The sequence below is a fragment of the Marmota marmota genome, unplaced genomic scaffold, assembly GCF_001458135.2.
Source record: "Marmota marmota marmota unplaced genomic scaffold, marMar, whole genome shotgun sequence".
Lineage (NCBI taxonomy): Eukaryota > Metazoa > Chordata > Mammalia > Rodentia > Sciuridae > Marmota > Marmota marmota.
Genome location: NW_025999977.1, coordinates 37,239,913 through 37,263,549, shown reverse-complemented (window position 1 = coordinate 37,263,549; position 23,637 = coordinate 37,239,913). Strand labels below are relative to the sequence as shown.

At 33.9% G+C, this 23,637-nt stretch overlaps 1 protein-coding gene across 12 annotated transcripts in view; it reads left to right on the top strand.

Moving 5' to 3' along the window:
- The window catches only part of Lclat1 (lysocardiolipin acyltransferase 1), a 179,732-nt gene that overhangs the window by 98,638 nt on the left and 57,457 nt on the right, over window positions 1-23,637 (top strand). For 11 of the 12 annotated variants that reach the window (XM_048804589.1, XM_015479796.2, XM_048804591.1 and 8 more), the window contains 2 exons: window positions 10,247-10,393; window positions 15,754-15,870. In XM_048804589.1, coding sequence (XP_048660546.1) covers window positions 10,247-10,393; window positions 15,754-15,870 — 264 coding nt within the window. Of the gene's footprint in view, window positions 1-3,842; window positions 3,968-4,644; window positions 5,224-10,246; window positions 10,394-15,753; window positions 15,871-23,637 lie in introns of all 12 variants that reach the window. The other variant, XM_048804597.1, reaches the window with a different exon arrangement.

The window sequence follows — 23,637 nt, the reverse complement described above, 5'->3', positions numbered from 1 at the left end:
GGTAGAGAGAGAGGAGGGGAGGGGAGGGGAGAGGTGGGGAGGGGGGAGGGGGGAGGATGGGAAAGGCAGCGGAGCACAACAGACACTAGGATGGCAATTTGTAAATCAATGGATGTGTAACTGATGTGATTCTGCAATCTGTGTATGGGGTGAAGGTGGGAGTTCATAACCCACTTGAATCAAAGTGTGGAATATGATATGTCAAGAAATTTGTAATGTTTTGAACAACCCACAATAAAAAATTAAAAAAAAAAAAAGAAAAAAAAAATAAAATAAAATCCATATTCTCAGATAAGTATCAATTTGATTCAAATTTAAATATAGAAAATTTATCTCCTATTCTAAAATTAGCTTTATCAAACATGTTTAGGCAGAGTCTGGGAACCATTAAATGTTCTCTTTCAGTTTCATATATGCTATTTTAATAGGCTTGTCTAGTCTACATTTAATTTATTTAGGATCATATATTATAAAACCACATAAACAAACAAACAAAAAACCTGTAGATTCCCATGGGGTCATGCTAAAGTGAACTATCCACTAGAAGTTTTAAAACTTCTTCTCTTTATGAATGAATAGTTTATACTCCTTTGTCTTGGTCTATCTCAGAGTTTAGAAAATGAGGCAATGCAAAGGAAGAAAAGTGAAGAAGAGTCTAATAATTTATTACATGGGACTCTGCCAAATACTATGCCAGGAACTTTAGGTGCCTTATCTTATTGAAAAATCACAACTGCATGTTATAGCATAGTATCATTGTTAAAGAAAATGCAATTGGAGAAAATTGAATAACTTGCCTGTTGCACATACTATAGGATGGAAATAATTTTGAAATCAGGTGTGTCTGGTTCCAGAATCAAAGACATGGGAAAGATTTAATTTTAAATAGTATGCTTAACTTTAAAAGTTTTAATTTGTGTGTATTGCACATAATAGGTACATAGTACATAGTATAAAGTGAATTTCTTGGTAATCCCTACCTTGTAGTCACTCCGTTTCCTTCTCCAAAGCAGTTGTTTACCAGTTGTTTTCAGAGATATTCCACACATATGTAAGCAGATTCTTTTGCTATACCCAACTTTGTTTTTTTTTTTTTTAAAATGAACGAAACAAAATATATACATTGGTATTCACCTTTTATTTATTTTAATATTTAGTAATATATCTTGGAGATTATTCTATGTCAGTACATCTCTAATTGACTTGTCTTTAAATGGCTGCTTAAAGTTTCTTTGAGATACACAGTGTTTTAACTTGTACTCATTATAAGACTTTTATTATGCTCTCACCAACATAGTGCTGTGAAATCCATGGTCTTATCCAAGTTATACTTTATATCCAAGTTATACTTGGATAGAAAAGGTATTTCAATGTGGATTTATACTGATTTATTTTATTATAAGTGAGGTTGGTTGGACATTTTTCTTTGGGAATCTTGGTCTTTATTCTGTTGGATTATACAAGTTCTGAGTAAAAATAATAGCTTTTTGTCTCTGGCATGTTGCAAATAATCTTTTTCTACCTGTTGTCCATTTTCTTTGTTTAGGGTAGTCATTTTTATTATTGCAAACTTTTCCTCCTTCAAGATTAGAGAAAAATTCTTCATTTCCTGTTTAAGCATTTCATTCTTAACTTTCCCATTTGCCTACTTAGTTTTCCCATATGAGTTATAAAGTCCTTAGAGTATCTTACACATTGTGGGTTCTTAACTATTTGTAGACTTGATAGGATTTCATGAAAATGGAAACTATTAATGAGAACAGATGTTGGATTAGAGAAAAAAGGATTTTAGAACCTCTAAACCAAGCAAACACAAATTAAATGAAGAAAGACATAAGTGTAGGCAGCAAACAAAATTTGCATGATGCAAATGAGAGTTAAGGAGAAAATTGAATAACTTGCCTGAAGAAAAAAAAGTTGAAGAAAAGGAAAACTGGGTGCATTTTAGTGGTTGGCTGTATCCTGCTTGAGGCTGTGTGAGACTTAGGCCATTGACAATTTGGTGTGATTTTATCCTGCTTCACACTCTAAGAGACCTTGCCTACTGACAGTTTGATTTTAGGGAGTACTTAAGATTGTTATTCATAATTGTTTTTCAAGTACATGTTTGTTTGCCAAATGTCTAGAATATAATTATTTGGTCTAATTAGTTAATTTACAAATGGAAATAATATTACATCTGTAGTGCCAGGCTGGAGAATAGGTAAATAAGTGAAAAAATTTGAAAAATAATAAGAAATTTAAAAGTTCTTCTCCTTAGGAATCAAAATAACAGATTTACATAATAAGCAAGGAAAGAAATCATTGTATTTAGATTCTAGGTCAAATTATAAGGAATTTTTGATAAATTACTATTTAGACTTTGTTAAGATTTATAAAATTAGAAAAAAATGTCCTGTAGACGTAGAGGTAGATCTGGCTTCCTTAAGGATTTTGTGAACCTTGCAGCTTTAACTAGAGTTCAGCTTCTGAGGGTGTTGAATAAGGCTGTTTAGATGGTTGGGGAAGCTCAGATTTTGCATGTGAATGCTTTGGGGATTTTTCTTTATCAGAACAACTAGCAACAAAGCAGTCCATGAGTGACAAGTTCTCCAAGATCTATGCTAAATTAAGAACAAGAGCCCTGGGCAACCCCCAAACCTATTCTGAGCAAGCACCCTGTTAAGGGAGGAGCAGGCAACTCAGCCTGAAAAAACTGTTGGTTGGGATTCTGAGGGGGGAGAGGGTAGCTCAGTGCAGCAAATGTTTCTTGGGAGGAAGAAGCCCGATTCATTGTCATCTGCTTGACCATGTAGCTTGTATTCCCTTTGTACCTATTCCTTTCTATGGCTTTCAACTTCAGCCATTTTGACCTTTTCCTGGCCAGATATCCTCTTGGGCCCAAACAATCATTGTATCATAGTCTTCTAGAACACAGACTTGCTTCCTGCTGTGTAATTGCTAACATTAACATTAGATATTTTGCTGTAGCTTAACCTTCCTTAGCCTACTTCCACCTTGGTGGTGGGTTTTAGGTGGTATCCTAGTGCCTTTTAATTTAAGTTTAAATTTTGTATCTTTCTTCCTGGAATCTGTTTGGCCTCTCCAATGACCTGACATTTCTGTTAAAAGTTTGATATTAATTGTCTCTTGTAGAAGAAATTAATAAAGTGTCTGTGTGTGTGATTTAAAAAAAAAGAAGAAAAAAGAAAAATGTCCTGTAGAGGGCCTAGGGTTGTAGCTCAGTGGTAGAGTGCTTGCCTAGCATGTGTGAGGCATGGGTTCTATTCTCAGCACCATGTATAAATAAAATATAGTAAAGGTTCATCAAAACTAAAAAAATATTTTTAAAAAATTGTCCTGTTGCTAATGGAGTGCAAATAGATTGTTGTTTCCAGCTAACTTTATGGCCACTTAATAATAACTCGTGAAATCAAGTATTAAACTTAAAAGTGTCATTAAAGTCCATTTTTTTGGTGATTTTGTACCAAGAAATGAGTGTGCTTTTTGTGCCCATTCAACTCTTGGCTTCTTGGTTTCTCTGGATCATTAATTAATCACACTTGAGTGGCAGAACAGTCGAAGGCTTTTAGAAAGCATAAAAATAAGAGTAAATATACAGAGATAAAAACTGAAGATTTAAAAACTGAATAAGTCATGTACTAAACTAAACATTTTACTGATCTGACCTCATGATTTCAAATTAAATTCTGGGATTCTAAAGCTGAATATAATGTTGAAATCTAGGAATATCATAGATTGTAATGTATCTAGATGGTTCTGAATGAAACCAGAGAGAAGTCTGCAGAAATAGCTTGGCCATTCTGATGAATGAGTGCTTTTTATCCACTCTCACTTTTTAGGATGTGCAAAGACTACGAGTGGAACAGGAGTTCCTGTGGTGGTCTGCTTTCACAGAGTAATCAAAACTGGGTAGGAGGCAGTTCATAAATTCACCATCCCAAAATATAACCTATCTGCCAAAATGGTAAATGATTTTTTTTTGGTCAAAATTACTTTAAAAAATGACAAGAATTTATTTTAAGTGCCTTTGGTAATTTTATATGCATTTTTCTTTGTAAAGATGATGAATAAGAACAACTCAGTTAAAATCTGTTGTATATCTGATCAACACATTGTAGAAACATGAGTACAATGCATAGTGCTATTAAACCTGACAGTGCTGCAGGGCAGGGGTTGTATGTGGATAGGAAAGCAATGATTTAAGTGTTCATATTTTCAGTTTTATCTAAATTTCATGAATTCATTTACAGATGTTAGTAAAGTACACTCATGTATTGCTTAATGATGAGAATATGTTCTGATAAATGTGCCATTAGCTGATTTTGTTGGTGTGTAAACATGGCACAAAATTATACAAACTAAGATGGCTACAAAGTCACTAGGCAATATGATTTATAAAACCCAACATTATATATGTGGTGTATTGTTGACCCAAACATTACTATATGAGACACAACTGTATAAATTTATGTTAAGATGTCATTGCTCACATATAGTTTTAAGAATAACTAAACTTACGAAAGTCATCTTGATTTTACTATTATATATTAAACGCAAAGGATGGATGTTTTTCTGTTTAAGATGTTTATAATGCCAAATTTTATCCCCTTTAAAAAGAAAAACACTCCCTTTCCCACCTAGCTTCTTCCTATTTGAAGTGGACTTTCACTAAAATTGCAACAAAGCCATGACTGTCTTTGACTTCATCTAGTTTGGTGGACACTCCTTTTAGTTTAACAAAATTTCCTGCTATTCCCCTGCCTCATAACTCAGAAGAATAAGATGAATATGTTTGTAAATTGGAAAAGACTTGCCACAAGACTCAGTACCAGGAACACTTCACTGTTGCAAGCTTCATCACCTGGAGAAGATACATGTGCCTCCTCACCCAAAGTAACTCGGCCCTCCTGGAAGCACTTACTGCCAGTATACTAGAAGCTCCATCTGTGACTCTTCCAGTTGAAGATTCCTGGCTACTTATTCTATACGATAGTAAAAACTTAAGTTGTTACTTTCACAGCAAACTTTCTGTTGGCCTTCCCTTCTTTAGTGAATTGATGAATTATGACTTCTGTTGTATCTAAGTCACAGAGTTTCATGGCCAGCCGTCTTCTCTGTGTTGTTCCATTTATTTTTAAACAACTAAAGACCAAAGATGATGTTTGACTCATTTCAACAACAAACCTTTCTGGTGTGCACATCCTATCACAGAGGATGAAGGTACTAATACTGGCTATCCTAGCCTCTTGTTAGCAGGGATGATTGTTTGAGCCAGTCTCATCAAAGGGACAGAGGGAGGCTTTTGGGAGGCTCTGGGAAAGATCTTCCTCCTCAATAAGAGAGAAGAGTTTGATGGGATTGTGCTGTCCTGTTCTGCATTTATATTATTATGAGAGCTGTGATACTTGGAGCTTCTGTAACCTGTGGATCTGGAAGAGAGGGCCTCAGAAGGGTGGCAGGTAAAAAATGAGGTACTGAGTACTGAATCAACACTGGGGCCAGACTTTGTATGTGAGAAATTTAAACCCAGATTATTTAAATCTAGACTTTTAGGTTGCTGTTCTGTTATTTATAGCCACAAGCATTCTGTGTCACTTGCTTTCCCTTGTTTCACCAAATTGTGAAGAAAAATACTCATTGACTGGTTGACTCATGGAATGAATTTTATTAAATGCTTATCATGAATCAAGATTTTTATGAAAACTATCAAGTGAAGTATAATAGACAGAGCTTATTAGATACATTCTAGTTCTGTTGCCTAGAAGATGTACACACATCTTTGCTTATATTTGGACACATAACAGATCATTTCATTTTAGAATTTGTACTGGTAATTGAAAAATAAGTTTTTGTAATTGTTAATTTTTTTAGTTTCATTTGCCAGAGTTGTTTGGCTGAGATGGGTTTTGATCTTTGAGAGTAGGGTTGTAGCAAGAAGATTCATGAAAAGAAAGGTTAAATTCAGTTAATTTAGTAACTTATGTGCCAGATGGTATACTAGGATTCTTTCTAGGATCACACTGAGAATTAAATAATTTAGGGAGATGGTGTTGAGATCTTAGTAACTGAATTGAAGCTTTTGCTTTGAATATGTTAGCTTTTGAACACAGTATAAGCCCTGAGCTACATGGAAATTGACATTTTCCTTGATGGGAGAAATAACTAGGCTTTAAGGTTATCCATTCAATCATTGCTGAAGTTAATACAATTGGCTACCTAAATTGACTATCCTGTTGATATGTGTCATTGTTAACATCCCAGTGAGATACACATTCCTCCAGGCTGCAAGGCATCCCAAGAATGAGCTAGGAGGCCTATAGGACTTTTATTGTCCTCAGTTCTGCTGAAAATTAAGGAATTCTTTTCCTTGAATTAGTAGTTACATTCTGAAATTTTCTAAAAGATATGCTTTTGTATCAGGGTAATTTTAGGAGAAAGCAGTAAAATAATTTGGTATGAACTTTAGAGTTTTTATACCTGCTTTGTATTTAATGGAAATGCACAAATAAAATGAGTCTTATCAGTTCTGGAGTCAGAATTCTATTTTGGGTTCCGTTGGGCTAAATGGAACCAGGCATTGGCAAGCCTGGTTCCTTTCTGTAGGCCCTGGTAGGGTCTGTTTTCTTGCCTCTTCTAGCTTCCATAGCCCTTGGGATCCTTGGTTTTTTAGCCCCTTCCACCATTTTCAAAGACAACAAGAGTTGGTTGAGTCCTTGTCACACATTCTGTCACTCAAATATTGAGTCTTCTTGGGTCTCTCTCTTCCACTTTAAAAAAGAAAATATATTTATTTATTTATGGTGGTACTGGGAATTGAACCCAGGGTCTTACCTATACTAGTCAAGCACTCTACCACTCAGCTACATACCTGGCCCTTTTTAAAATTTTTTACTTTTGAGAGAGGATCTCACTAAGTTGCCCAGGCTGGCCTCAAACTTGTGATCCTCTTGCCTCAGATCCTGAGTATCTATGTTTACTGGTATGTACCACCATACACTGGCTCTCTTCCACTTTTAAGTACCCTTGTGATTACTTTGAGTCACTAGAATAATCTAGGATAATCTCCCTATCCTAAATTCAGTTGATTGACAACCTCAATTCCTTTTTGCCATGTAATCTAATATTCACAGTTCAAGGAATTAGGGTATGGACATCTTGAGGAGGCATAGTTATTTCTGCCTAACACATGATAGTTGCTACAGGGATGTCTCTAATCATAGGTCCTTTTGGTGTTGATAATCTTTCTTTGTGGAGTGTAGTGAAATTTGCAGTGTTTTCATCCATTTTTCTCCATTTTGTGGTTTTTAAAATTTGAAATTATGTTTAGAATTAAGTTTGCTTTGAATAGTATTTAATTGCTTTATCATATTTTGATTTCTATCTTGTATTTTCAGCACAGGCACATTTGAGACCTAATAATACAGGTATACTACAATAGGATTATTATAGGACAAGGTCATAAAGTTAATTGTTCACTTTTACTCAGTGTTTTTAAGAGCCAGACCTTTATGGAAATTATTCATTTTAGAAGAAGTATATAGAGAGCCTTACCTAATTTGTAATGTGAGTTAAGGGACAATACAGCTTCTCTAACTTTGTCTAAATAGCATATGATAACCTGATAGAAATTGCAGATTTGAGAACTTTACTCATTAATTAATTTCTGGGTTTGTTTGTATAACTGCTTTTGGTTACATATAAGTACACACTCAGTAAATGAAGTGTTTTCTCATGATCTTTGTGATATAATATTTTCACATAAAATTTGCATCTGTTCATAGTACTTTTAATTCTCATTTAATACAGGCAGTATTTCCTTGCTCATACCCCTATCCATTCAGAATTGAAAATACTTTTGAAGGGAATAACTATCTCTTCCACAGGACTTTTTGCCTCCTGTGTCATATTCATAATCCCACAATAGATAATAGCCCATACCATACATTATGAATATGTAAACAGTGGTGATAAATTAGCACCTATCTTTGAGATTTAGTATTTAGAGCACTAGGAGAGTAGTGATGTTTTTGTGATTCCCTTAACTGTTTTAGGGAGGAAAAAAAGGTGAATAGACTTACTTTTTATTGAGAAAGAATGAATAAGTAATACACATTCAAGTAAATAGATCTTTGTAGCCAACTTTAAAGTCTGGTAAAAGGGAATAAGTCAAATAAATTTTGGTTCTAAAATTATGGACTAGGTTTGGACAATGGAAAATGCTCAGGGGTTACTCACATCTGCTGTGGGAATGCAGTGCTGATACTATAAATGGGATTTCAGAAAGATGGTGGCCATAGAGCTATGCCAGTATCCACAGATTCTCTTTATAAATTTGCCAGGTGCCCAACCCTTGCCTGGAGAAATTCAGCATAAAGACAGTATGTCCTACAGTGGGAAAAGTATTAAAAAGACAAGTTATATGGCCGAATTCTAAATTTTATAACTTGCATTGTCATTAATTAGCTCATAAAAGTATGAAATAAACATCATAAATTTTGAGGATCTCAACAGGTTAAAAAATATGAGTATCTGTTGCTTTAAACATGGATAAAATATGCACTCGTGACAGTGAAAGGGGAGGGAAAAAACTTACAAGATGTTCCTGTGACTTTTATGGAAAAAAAAGGAGAGAAAAACATTTAAGCTAAAGGAAGTAAAAAAAGATTCAAAAACATCAGTGATATGTAAATGAACATAAGAAAGCACAGGCTCCATGGGGAAGAATCTCAACTCTTCAGAGGAGAGATTCAAGAGGTTGAATTTAGCCATTTTATATCTATTCTGGAATTCCAGGACCATACAGAATATGAGAAACTTGTTACAGCAAAACCTCAGGGATACTGCTACCATTCTCTTTCCCTAAGGGGGACTTTTTCTTACATGAAAGGGAGAACTGCATTCCACCTGTCAGCTCAGCATAGGACATCCTTCATAAATATGAAAACAGAACCAAATTGGTAGAAATTTGAGATGAATAAAAGGTTTTAAAGAGAATGAGTTTTGTACTAAAAAAAAAAATGAAAAAGTCTAATCTCTGAGTAATAAAAGATTTTCTAAGAATAATTTAAATTGTGTGTAATTAATATCCTTAGAGGAATCTAGGTATATATTGCACAGAGACTGTTTAGTATATAGTCTATAATTATTTAAAACTTTAGCTGTGGGGCCAGACAGCCTGTGTTTGAAACCTGGTTTTACCACTAACTAGTTGTTTGGGTCTCATTGTGCCTCAGTTTCCTCACCCAAAATAGGGATAATAATTTACCTAATTTACAAACTAATTTTGAAAATTAATACATAGAATAGCACCAGGCACACAGTAAACATTACTTTTATTATAATCACGTGAACTCAGAAAAATTGGCTAATATGAAAAAGAAATAATTGTAAATCTTGAGAATAAGAAATATGATTGTTGAAATGAACTCAATTACCTGTGGTCTTAGGTGAAATTTCTGACAGAAAGAACATTGGGTTGACCTAGGTAATTATTGTGTGTGGCCCAAGTTTTCCATGTGGGCTATTACCCAGACTATAGATAGGTCACCTTGAGCCTGGCATCTCCCATAGTAGTTCCAGTCTCCATGGCAAGGGAGAGCTAGGTGGTCATCTGAAATAAGGCTGATCTAGGGCTGCCTTTTCATCAGCAAGGCTCATTTGCCCTGGAGAAAGGCAGTGTGACCACAGTATATGCTCCAGCCAACATGTTACTAGTCATTGCACAATTCCCCTTTTCTTTTAAATAAAGTGACTACCATTGAAAATAGCAATTGCATTTAGAGATTGAGTAATACAAGAAAGTAAATATTCAAGAGAATACAATAAATGACCTGACAACAGTTCTTTTTTTACTGCTTTGTAAACCTTATAACACATTCTTTTATCTTTTGTAGATAGCTTGGTTAAAATGTCTGTTTTGTTAGGATTCTTAAAACCTTGGATGAGTTAGTGATAAATATCAGGGAAATTTATTGCCTTGATATTTTAATAGCTAGTTTGGGCTTGAAAAGAGATTTTTGGGAATTTTGCAAATTCCAAGATAACCTTTAAACCCTCTTAAAAATGTATTCTGGTTTATCTTTTATTATGTAACCCAAAATTAGTGCTGAATTTATGGCATATCAGGGTTGGTTATTATGATAGTAAATAATTTATACTAAAATTAAAAACTTGAAAAGTTATACATAATAATATGTAGATATTGGTAATGAAACTGCGCAAATGTTCGTTAAATTTATTCCAGGTTGGGCCATGCAGGCTGCTGCCTATATCTTTATTCATAGGAAGTGGAAGGATGATAAGAACCATTTTGAAGACATGATTGATTATTTTTGTGATATCCATGAACCACTTCAGCTCCTCATATTCCCAGAAGGGACTGATCTCACAGGTAAGACAGCCTGGGTTTATATCACAGAATTTTAAAGCATCTAGTTAAAACTTCTTATTCCTTGGATGAAGTAACTGAATACCAACAAGATTACTAGATCACCCCCAAGGTCACTCATGTAATCAATAGGATGTCAGGCCCAAGACACTATTTAATTTATAGGACCCAGGATTCCAGCCCATGGAATTTATTATAGGCAAGCCCAAGTGATTGTTGTTATTCACAACTGCTATCCTAGAACTTTACATTTTAGCCCCAGAATATATTTTAATATTTCAACCCTTTATCTTTATGTAAGCCAGTTTTTAATCATATTTTTGAAGTTTGTCCCGCCTTCTGTTCTATATATTCTCTTGTCTGCTTTCAAGGTATTTATTTATCCTTTAAACTCTTTTTGCTTTCAGTGTCTTCCTTACAGAAAAGAATCTGATAGTAACTAATTTCAATTATTGTTGATTTAAGTTAACTTAATTACCTTTCTTTTGATATTTAAACCTTATTCCTCTTATAGGCAGGAAAGACATTATCTCTTCCTTAAAAACAAAACAAAACAAAAAAAACAAACAAAAAACAGCCATCATTGAGGTATAGAGGGAAAACAGGAGGACATGTTTAGAACTTTCTATCATCCCAGATATCAAAAATATTAAAAACAAAATATTGTATACTCTGGCCATGCACAGTGGTGCACACCTGTAATCCCAGTGGCTCAGGAGCTGAAACAAGAGAATCACAAGTTCAGATCCAACCTCAGCAACTTAGTGAGACCCTAAGCAAATTATCAAGGCCCTGAGCAATTTAGCAAGACCCTGTCTCAAAATTAAATAAATAGGCTGGAGATATAGCTCAGTGGTAAAGCACCCCTGGGTTCAATCCCCAGTACCAAAAAACAAAACAAAACTTTACAGTCTATCATAGTTACTAACTTATTTAAACCCCAGGTCATTTTTACAGATCAAACCTTCTTTTGCAGTCCAGAATGTAAGATGGATAAAAGTGGAACTATCCTGGTTGAATACTGGGAGGAATGATGCAAACAGGGCATAGCTTCCATAGGAAGCAATTCTAGAGAATCCTTGGACTTGAAAGAGCAGAATTTAACTTTAATACCTTAAAGGTATCTTTCAGGAAAGATACAGCAGCACATTTAAAGGATCCAGTGGATGAATGTGTGCCGCATGAGGAAAAACAGACAAAAGCAGAGTAGATGGAAGTCTAAAAATCACAAATAGTATGGAAAGGAAAAACATGTACTAAACAAAGAAGGGCAACCCTTAGAGCTTAAAAAAGAGAACAAGTCAAGTAAATATTAATTTAAAACATGGACATAATTTATGGAACAAATTACCCAAAAAGAGTTCATAATAAAAAATAAAATTTATAGAAACATTTAAGTAAGTGAGGATTGACTGAGCCACAACTGAGGTTGATAAGGGGAACTAAGGTATTTTGGGGAAACAGTTACCAAAGATAGCAACAAAGAGATCTTTGACTTATCTATTACAGATGGAGCTGAGCTAAATGAACCATGGAAATACTTATTACTTGGGCAGTCTCTAAAATACATGCTTATTGTGTAACATCTGTTTGATTTTATGGTTAAAATTTTAAAATCAGGATCAAAGGGGATAATATGAAGGCTAATATTGGCTACCTGTTGTTTAAGCTTGAAAATAGATCCATTGTAGGTTTTAAGTTAATTGATTTCCAGTGCCAAACTACCTTTAGAAATTAAACTGGAAAGATAGCCAATTTAAATTTTATAAGACTTAGAATGTATAAAGCCTAACCTTGGATATTGAAATGTCAGTTTCGTTTGATGGAGTATAGAAAACAATTGACTGAATTGCATCCTGATTTATTTTTGTGAATGACAAAATGTACACTAAAGAATGTCAATTTTGGAACTTTATAATAACAATAAAAATAATATAATAATGATAAATAAACGCTAATGGGAAAAAGTTCATATGTTGCTGTTCCTCTGGTACATTAGTGTTAACATGTTCCGTATATTAGTGTTAACATATTCCATATATTAGACCTTTAGAATCTATAAAATATATTCAAAATGTTTTTCATTTTATATTTTTTCTCAGGTTTCTTTTATAGGTGATGAACTTTACATCTAGTCGCAGGCGTTTGGAGTCCAGTGTGTTTCCTATTTCCTATTTTTAAAAAGTTTTTTATTTTAGTTGTAGATGGACACAGTATCTTTATTTTGTTATTCTTATGTGGTGCTGAGGATTGATTGCTGTGCCTCATGCATGCAAGGCAAGAGCTTTACCACTGAGCCACAACCCCAGCTCCTAAGTTAAAATGGCATTTACATCTTAAGGCCAAATTACAAAAGCCAGACTGTTTGCCCTAATGAAATAAAAAGTGGGGTCTGGTGCTTTGTTTTGTTTTGTTGGAGAATTATATGAGTTAGAAAAAAATGATTTGAAAAGGGCTAAGAAAATATTTTCAATTTGGAAAATTGAAAAAAAGTGTTTTTGGTTACCAGTTAACTTTCAATTTGAATTTTTAATGATAAAGCGAACATTTTATAGTTTTCTTTAAATTTTGAATTCAATTTGCTTGTACATTTCCAAATTAGTGCATTTAAATATGACCTTGCACACATTCTATCTCCAAGTATTATTGTTTAACTTTTTTCTAATACTATGTATTAGAAATACATAATATATGTTAGTTTTGGAAAGTTCAGAAACATAGAAGGATTCACAAAAATTCTTATAATTTCACAGCTCATACATAGTAAACACTATTCTAATTCGGTCCATTTCTTTTGGGTCATTTGGTTACAGATACACACATACATAGGTGTCAATGTGTATATGTATATACATACATATATAATCTTAAACAAAATTGAAAAACTAAGATCATACTTCGTTCTTTTTTCCTTCATGTTATATTGTAATATTCACATCATTATATATTCTTTGATAAAGGTTGAGTAGTTTTATATTATATTGACATATTGGTATTCTCCAGAGAAATAGAAACAGTATACCAATAGGGAGAAAGAGATTAAGGTTTATTTTAAGGAAGTGGCTTTTGCATTGATGAAGGCTTGGCCCATCCTCAGGTTGGAGCTCCAGGGAAGAGTTTCAGATTGAATCCAAAGGCTGCCTGGAGGCAGAAGTCCTTCTTCCTTGTGGAGAAGGGGAGGGCACACTATCTTTTCCTGTTAAGGCTTTCAGTTAATTTAGATGAGACCTTCCCACATGGTAGAAGATAGTCTGCTTTACTCAGTCTACAGATTTAGATATTAATGTATCTTAAAAAAAATATAATAAGTACTTTCACGTAAACATCTGGAATAATGTTTGACCAAGTACCTGGGTACAGTGGCTTAGTCAAGTTGACACATAAAATTAAACATCACAATTGGAATATTGTACTTTAGAGTTCCAGTTCCCTAATTTGGAAAGGAAAGCTTCCAGACTTTAACAGTTACAATGTTATATATAATTTAACACCCTTGTATATAAAACATCTTCATTTAATAGATATATATGTTTCTGGATCTTTATGTACAAAACAGAGTTCCTTCTTTCATGAAGTTAATATGAGGGAAGAGATAAGTAAGTTACAAAAAGTAGGTCTGGTTGTCATAGGTGCTGTTCAGAAAAATAAGGCCAGATAAGGAGAGAACAACAGAAGAAGGCAGGATGCCATTGGATATAAGGTATTTAGGGCAGGCATCTCTACTCTTTCTGTGTAGGGACTAAATTTGAAAACCATGCATCTGTATGGTAGGTGGGAAAGGGGAAGAAAAGCTGCATAGACCTGAGGTGGGGACATGCCTGGCTGATTTGAGAAGGAGAGAGTGGCCTGCAGTCCTGTGGGTGGAAGGAGTGCTGTAGTGGAGGAGTTTCAGGGAGTGAGTTGATAGGAGGTTGTGGTCAGAAAGTAGGATGTTAGTGTAATTACTAATAAGAACAGAGTCTGGGGATGGGTAGGTAAAGTAGGGTCAAGAGGAAAATCTGCATCTAATCTCTCTCTCTCTCTCTCTTTCTACTTTCCCGTGCTGTGACTGTACATTTTAGAACTATTTGTACTTGTATGCACATGTATATGAGAATTCAGTTTTGTCTTCAGAATCCCCAGTTTTTGACAAATTGGAAGAGCAAACTAACAAGTAGTTACTGTTCATATTTATGTTGTCTCTGGGATTCCTGATTCCATATAAGGTCTGCCAGCTACTTGCAACAGAAATACTGTTTGTAGCCCCATGCCCACAGCATTCAAAAACTAATGTAAACAGCTTTTTACTTTACATATTTAGGACCTTTCCTTTTTATTTGCTTAAAATATGTGGGTATTGGATTCCATTTTTTTTATTGTACCAAGATGTAATATCTCCTATAAGAGTATTCTTTGAATATTTTAGTGTTATAGAATGCATCTGTGGTTTCTGGAGGTTTGGAGGGCTTAGTAAATTTACTCCTATGAAAAGTTGTATTTATGTAAATGCGAAATTTGTAGAGTGTAGCTGAGGATTGCTGATTGCTGAGGATTGCTGATCTGCTGTCATCAGAAGGTATTTTGTGATTGCTCCCAAAAGTCGAGGCCAAATTTCTGAATACTTTACTTTTACCAAATGTATTTGCTGAATAATGGGTTTGGTTCTTCTTGGAACTTGCAAGTTACCTCATGGAATGGAAAAAGAAGGTTTCACCAACAATTGGAACATACACTCTACTCTGTTAACTATATTCAGCCAAACCATCTTCAGATGTTTGTACATGATGTGCTAATCATGTGCCCATTCTGTTACGGAGTGGTTTTGGTTAGTAATATTAGCCTGTCCTTTGCCTGAGCAAGGCAGATATTTTACTTTGCATTGAAGGCCTAAATTATTGGGTTAAAAAAATGTTAATCTGATATATATGATTGCTAGTTGTTTCTTTTAGATAGCTAGATCCTTATATTTTGTTAGTTTTTAAGTCTTATTAGCATTTTTTTTAAATTTTAGTACTTGTTTTAATTACATAAGGATTATTTTATTAAAGTTTTCATTTATTAGTATTTTATTTCAGTTTTCATTGCATATTGGCTTTTATGAAGTCTTCTAAAGCATTTAAAAGATTTGAATATAGATTTCAGGAAACTTTCATGTAAAAAATCTATTGATACCGTGTTATAAAAAGTTTTTAAAAATCCATTAAATTAGTCAAGAATCTTTGTAATGGCCTATCTAAAATGTTTGTATCTTCTTGGTATTCTGTATTCAGTTATTACAGAATAATACTTGCCATTTTTATTAAGGAAATTCTGCACTTCTTTCCTTACCTCACTATTTGTTACCCTTTATTTGATGGTTTCTAATGGTCCGTTGTTTTGTTTAGAAAACAGCAAAGCTCGAAGTAATGATTTTGCTGAAAAAAATGGACTTCAGAAATATGAATATGTCTTACATCCCAGAACTACCGGCTTTACTTTTGTGGTAGAGCGTCTAAGAAAAGGTAAGCACTCATCTCTTTTTTTTTCAACAAAGTGGCAAAATTGCTAAACTTTATATGCTTTATATATAGGTCTTTACATTGTATAATGTTGACATCTGTGACACATAGTCAGCTTCACCTGGTAATTGCTACACTGCCTGTGCCTAATATGGAAAGTCTTTAATTATTATATAAGTAAAATTACAAAGTTCTTACTTCTTTCCCTTTGTTCCTTTAGTGTCTAATGTGCTTTAAGATACGAACTATAACCTGTTCAGTTGAAGCTTTTCAACAACTAAGCACTCATGATTTTAAAGAAATTTACACATACTGCCAGTCCAAAATCACATGGAAATGGTACATCAAGAGTGCTGTCCCTGTTAATTTGGCTTGTTTTTAAATTGTGTGTTTACACACATGTGGCGTGGACATGTGAGCTTGGTATCACATTATCTGTGAATAGTGAGCCCATCAACCCATTGAAGGTCATGAAGGATATAATTCATCATCCCTGTGGAATAGGCAAAATGGTACCCAGACCCTACTCTGGTGATACTTCTTTCCTTCCTTTCTCTCTCTCTTTTCCCTCTTTTCCTGTGTGGTATCATTTACTGTAGAGTCTAATTTGGACTCATTCTTTTTGGTCACCAGTATGTTTTTTTTTTTTTTTTTTTAAAAAGGTAATTCTGACATCATATAACACATTCATCTACTAGATGGCTCTGTTAACAATGTTTGACTTTGGAACACATCTTTTTGCTAAAAAAGATCTTCCTAAATGTAGGCAGGATATATTAATAATAATGAGAAATTATTTTATAGTGGATAAGAATATATTCATAAAGCCCTTTGTTCTGAAACCTTGGAAATGTTTTAAAAGCAAACTGATTCATAACTTTGCTACACACTTAGGAAATGTGTATTGCTTAGTCATTACTCAAAGCACTAACTAATAACCACAATTAGTAATTTTTCCTGTCAGAACTAGTTCTAATCCTCACCCTTACCCACCCAGCATATATTAGTAGAGAGAGAGAGAGAGAGAGAGACAGATGATCCCTTTTGCTTCAGCAAGAAAACAAGATGGCAATTTAGATGACTCCATTTATTTCAGCTAGAAATGCAAAAATAAATATTGATTATTGTTAAAATAGTAATTGTAGCTAACATTATTTTAGTATTTAATAAATACCAGGCATTATGGTAGGTGTTTTTTACATCTAAATTCAATTAATTCTCATAACAACCCTACATTATAGTTGTCACTTGTAATACAAAACCAAAGCAGAAATTGAGGTGAAGAATCTCATCAAAGTTATTAGAATATAGGTCCTAACTGAGTAACACTTATACTTTCTATTATAACTTATTGGTTCTTGTATTTATAGTGTTTTTAGTTAATCAGATCTCCAAATCATAAAGCACCTTTTTAACAATAGTGAGCTAGATGATTTTCTTCAAGAAACAATTAAAAGAAAGAAAAAAAAAAATAGGCCAGATCATGAAGGGATGGTGGTCGTAAGGTAGGTGGTTATGATGTTGTCTGAAATGGAGGAGGAGCAGGTACATACTAAGGAGGCATGATTTAGGACATTGTGGATAGCTCTGATGTCTAGAGGTGTGGTAGGGGTTTCAGGTGAACAGAGACAATAAGTTTCATCAAGGATCAGAGGTGAAGAGGATTTTAGATCTCATCTACTCTAGAGTACTAGAAAGGAAATCTTTTAGAAAAGAAATCTAAGAACCAGAAGGCAAGTGCAGCATAGTTTTTAGGTCTTTAGGCTTGTGAGATCTGTTTTTAACCACAAACTACATGAAAAAGAAGCTTTCTTTAAAACCATTATAATCAATCTTCCAGTGATATCCTGGAGACTACATAGTAAATTACCATAAAGTAACATCTTTACTGTTCACACTTGTAACTGAACTCAGGGCTGCTGCCATCTATTGAGCAGTTGTTAGCATAGATGGCTAAATGAGAAGTTCAGAACATTAAGAAGTTAAGTATAGCAGAAAGTATTGAATAAGAGGTAATGTGAAACAAGAAAAGTTAGTTTCTGTAGAGAAACTAACCAAGATAGAGAATACTTGGAAAGCATACTTATCTTAAATATAGCACCAGTTAGGTAAAATCACACAAATATGTTGTTTCGATAATAATAATTGCAGCAAGTTTACCTTTTGTACCTTTATTTCCACCATTTGTGTACTTGCTTTATAGTCCCTTATGTGTAGGACCTTCTGTGGAAGGTCCTACACATAAGGGACTCAGTCAATATTATTTGTATGTAATAATTTAAAAATTTTATCTGAAAAGTAAGACAATATAATATCCTAGCATGCTCTTTGCAGAGCATTTTGTATATACTGATAGGCATCTGTTATGGATGATTTATTTCACGTGTACCTAATCACAGAGTCTTTCAGTATGTGATCGTGTAATTTTTTTCTCACTGCTGGAATAAACCAAACTCAAAAGTAAGATGCTGACTTAGAGGAAAGGGTTCATCTGAAGAAGATTTTTTTTTTTTCTGCCTGTATAACAAATTTATAATGTAGTTGTCGTAACACCAAAAATTATTTACATTTGTTATCATCTCTGATGCTTTATCATGTTTAACAATAATATCTTAAATGTTTTATTTCAAATAAGTAATCATTTGGCCCACTCATTATTTGATTTTGTTGTACATTTTGTAAGCCAATTACTGAGTTGTAATCATGCAATAATTACTTTCACCATTGGGCGGCACAAGTGTGTGCATTTGAAACAACTTGAAATTAGGCTAGAGTAGCTATGAAATGGGGCTAAAACACTTGCCATTTGTTTCATAGTATGTCTTATTTGAGATAACTTTGTCTTTAAGATATTACAGCATTCATGGGTAGAAAAGAATTATATTATTTTTAGATGCCCCCATGTATATCACATGGTTTAGTTAAATGCTATATTTTGTGTATAGTACATAGATATTATGCCAAATAATTATAAGAGTATTTACTAAAGAGAGATTGTGTACTACTGAAATGTTCAGGTAAGGCTTCTGAAAGATGCTGAATTTCCCTTGGACATTAGAGAGTACATGTGATTTGGACAGGCCGAGAAAACAAGCATGGCTAAGAAAGAGTACAAGAAAGGGCACAGAGTCAGGACCTGTATGGACCTGAGCAGTCACCTAGGAAGAAAATCAACCCAGTAGAGCTAAAGACCACTTGTAAAGCAAGAGACAATATTTAAGAAGGTTGTTTGGAGTCATTAATATAAAAAAATTTAATACCCCAAACAGTCACAATTTTAGTTTTTGTGTTTCCAGATGAAGTCATTTTGTTCTACACTTGTTCTCATTTGCACTGAGAAAACTGGAAGCAAAAGCAGTAGACCAGTCATAGATAGCCAGTGTTCATCAGCATTGTCATATCATTTTAACTTCTTGGACTTTTTGCTTAGTTCACAGCTATCTGCTGACAATCCAGTCTGTTTGTTGTCTGTAGTGACTTTGTCTAGGAGGCCAGCCGAGGCCATCACTGTGTGGCTCACATTCCATTTGTTTCAATCTGTGAGCCTGTCTCAGGACTGCAAGTCAGTTACCCTTCCTAATAGCCAGCCTGTGGTAGAGGGCAAGGAAGAAAGGCAGACTGACAAACTACTAAAATATGGGGTGCCTTGTATACCATGTACTCTGACCTTTTCATGTGGCTTTTTATTGCTGGAAACCATTTATGAAATACAAGAAGAACTTTCCCTTATATTTAAAAAAAAATGTTATTGTACAATAGACCTTTGACATTTGCTAGAATATTTTTCTGAGACCTTTTCCAGTTCCTGAAATTTGCAAATATCTTTGTAGATTAGCAGTTGACTTTCTTTTGAGGTCATTGTACAAGGAACAAAACTTCTGTCTATTGATGGTGATAAATAAAGTACAACAAAATACTGACTAGTGGGTAAGTACATAGGTCACCCAAGTGACTTGGAGATACATACATGAAGCAGAAATTATTCAAATTTGCCTCAGCAGAATTATATATGACCATATGTTAGAAATCTTTGGGGTCTCTCCATGTCATGTCTTCAGGTGCCATAATTTATGAGTGGCAATTCTTTTGTTTTCTCTTTTCATTTTATCCTCCCCCACCTCTAGTAGCAAAAAATCTGAGCTGTTCATTTAGGACAGATCTTGTCATTGTGTTTAATGAAAAGAAGCATGACCACCTTTAAAAAAAAAAAAAAAAAAAACACACCATCTAACCTTTTTCAAGTACCTACCATGTGCTAAGGATTGAATCGTACCCATGTTTTTTTACCTTGCCCATGCAGTAGAATCAACCATGGAGGCTTGCAAAAATATCCAGGCTCAGACCTGCTGAATCATCCTGAGTGTTGCATCCTAAGCTCATAACTACTCTCTGCTCACCAGCCACTCTCATCCATATCACTTAATTCTCCCAACCAAGCCAGGCAGTAGCTTGCCCTATGCTACACCTGATCAAACTAGCTCCCTTTAGCAGCTTGCCCTGGGCCTTACAGCTACTGAATAAGGGTACCATAAATTAAAGTCAGGTCTGTTTGATGCTAAGGCCCATATTCTTTGCACTATAATTAATAAGTTTATAGTTTTTCTGTTCCAAATATTACAAAAACATCTTCTTTGTAGGTTTTTCCCTCCTTTTCCAAAATTTCTCTGTGATCTCCTTGGCTGTATGTGAGTTTTGTTTAAGTGGAAAAATACATAAAGGATTTCCTTTATTGTACCTTTTAGTTTTTCTGATTCCTACATTTACCAATTACTTATCCATTTCCCTCATCCTTAGAGAACACTTGGAAAACACACTTATCTTCAAATATAATATCAATTATGCAAATAGGTTGTTTCTATAATAGCAATTGTGGAATGTTTAAGTACTCTGACTTTTCTTGTTCTTGACTTGCTTTATATTTCTACTAGAGTATAAACAACAACAAAAATGACAACATTGTGTTTCAAGTTGTGGTTTCCCTTTTTTTTTTCTTTTAGTCATTAAGTCTCAAAACTAGCTTTGTGATTTGATTTTCTGAACACTGACTCACTTTCTGTGAAAAAGAGATAGTATTATTTTTATTATAAAAACTTTTTTTAAAAAAGGCAAATTATTCAATTATAAAGAAGAAAATAAAGACATGATTTTAACCAGTTACTTATCAGAAATATTGTGCCCATTCTTTTACACAGTCTTCCTGTTTTTTTCATATGTAGCAAAATTAGAGTCAAATCATATATCTTGTTTCGTAAAGTTTTTTTTTTTAACTTAGTACATTGTGAACATTTTCCCCCGTCTTCACTTAATTTTTTCAGTATATTTACGTATGTGTGGTACTCTATCACATTACTGTTTAACTAGGCTCTGTTGTTCAAAATTAAAATTAAAATTCCAATTGTCTACTCTTATAAATAATACCAAAGTATGCAAAAATCTGAATGTTTTCTTAGGATGAATTTCCAAGTAAAGTTACTGAGTTAAAAAATATTTATTTTCTCACTTTGAGTTGGGCATGGTGGCACATAGTGTCCAACTCGGGAGGCTGATGCAAGAGTATGGCAAGTTTGAGCCTAACTCAACTTAGGGAACACTCTGTTGCAAAATAAAAAAATACCAAAAGGACTAGGGCTGTAGCTCAGTGGTGAATGCCCCTGGGTTTAATCCTCAGTACCACCAACCAGAAAAAGTAAAAAAATATATATATATTATTTTTATTTTATTATTTTTTTCAACCTCCAAATTCTATCATGATTGCCTTATAGCCATCTCTTGTAGACATCCCACTTTCCTATACTCCCTTCCTGGCCCCAAGCCTTCCTGTCTAATTGGTCTCTGGTTTCTTCTTTACTAATCCATTTTAGACACTGATAATAGCCAACCTTCATAAAATACCATTCCAGTGTAATCATGTATACATTTGTTTAGAAATTGTTCTTGAATTCATATTTCCTTGAGAATTGTAGGGTTTAGAAAACATAATTGTAATGCTGTGTCCTAAGAAATGAAAGTAGAAAGTATTTTGAGGACATGAAAAAAGAGAGCCTATCTTTACCTGAAGAGGTGACACTTAAAAGGTGGCATATGAGCTGAAACTTTAAGAATAGGGAGGCACTTATAAGAACATGAAAAAAGTGATTAAGACAAATGCACAAACTATGATGAGAACAGGAAGGAACTCCAATAACTTAGAGATCAGGACACTGAAGCGGTAAAGGCCTGGACAGTTTGAAACCTGAACAACCTTATGACAAACAGAGACATTCAATGAAGAAATGGATAAAAAGAACCTGCAAAGGAATCTGAGACCAGAGAAGTAGGAGAAAGTATGAAGAGCCAAAGGGAAGAGCATTTATCAAGAAGAATCAACAATGCCAAATGCTGCTAAGAGGGTAAAGAAAATAAAAGAGAAAAAGTGTTCATTAGATTTAGAAATAAAATATTTGCCCTTAAAGATCTAGGTGAGATGGCCTTTGCTGTTCTTTTTGAAGGTGAAGTAAAATGTAGTAACACAGCTATTAATAAAGGTCTACTGTGCTGAGTCCTATTAGAGAGGAAAAGGGAAACTGGGAATGAACTTTTAGAAGATCCTTATATTTGGAGGGCAAAGCACCGCAGGTTTTAATCTGGACAGACATAACCTGAGGCAAATGTAAAAAGCATAAGGCACAGTCAGAAATGGTCAGTTAATTCAAATAGATTGGTTCACACTGCATGAAAGAGCATTCTGAGTGGTAAAATTTAAATATCTTAAGATATCATATCTTATTTAATTTTTATATCTGAGTCCCTAATGTGGTGACAAGATTGTCATAGGCACTTACTAAACTTACAATTTTTTGTGCAAATTTTCATGGAAGATCATTTCAGTGTATCTCAAACATACATGTAATTAGCAGTGTCCCTACCCACTTCATTCCAGAAATCAGATATTTGGCAGATGTTAATTTCTGTGCAGCTTCTTGATTGCAACAGAAGTGAGATTTATGGCAGTACCAGAGGACCACCTGAGGCAGATGCATACAGTCACTGCTATCTTAAGATACTCCTCTTTTTTAACTACTGAGAGATAAAAAAGGGTGACTTGTTTTTCCTTTTTAGATTTTGTATACTATTAGAAGAAAAATACATAAACATTTATAATTTAATAAGGTCTTGGCATTTGATCATATAGAAACAAATATATGAATGTGGTTCTTAATGACCATTTCCATGGTTTAGTATTTCTACCCAGTGAGTTTCAGATTTTGAGATGGTACTCTGTACCACTTTACTTCAGCATGAGAAAAATTCTATCCTGGGGGTCTTGTACTATTTTTCTAATGCCAGCCAGCTGTAATAAATGCCCACCATTGTAAAAAATATGCCTGGATTACAATGACTGAATGTCTTATGGCACTATTAATAAAAAACTTCCCAAAATATTATGTTGTTTATTAGATGATTATTTTTATAGATGAGGGAAAATTACCCACTTACTGAATTTTACTCATTAAAGTTTGTCCTATACCTAAATATTGGTGTTCTGTTTTAATGTTTACATTATTTTCTTAAAGTAGCACCCTGAAAAATGCCGATAACTGTGACATTTACAAAATATATTTATTTTAATGTTCAGAATTATGGAAGAAGCTTCTGTAAGTAAAATTTCTAGAATTGCCTTTGAGTGATGACTTTTGCAGACTGTTCTCTGACCATAAAGAATATTGTTACATACACTCAAATGTTCTCTCAGTTTCCCTCTGAAGGCAAAATTGAGAAATAAGAAACAGT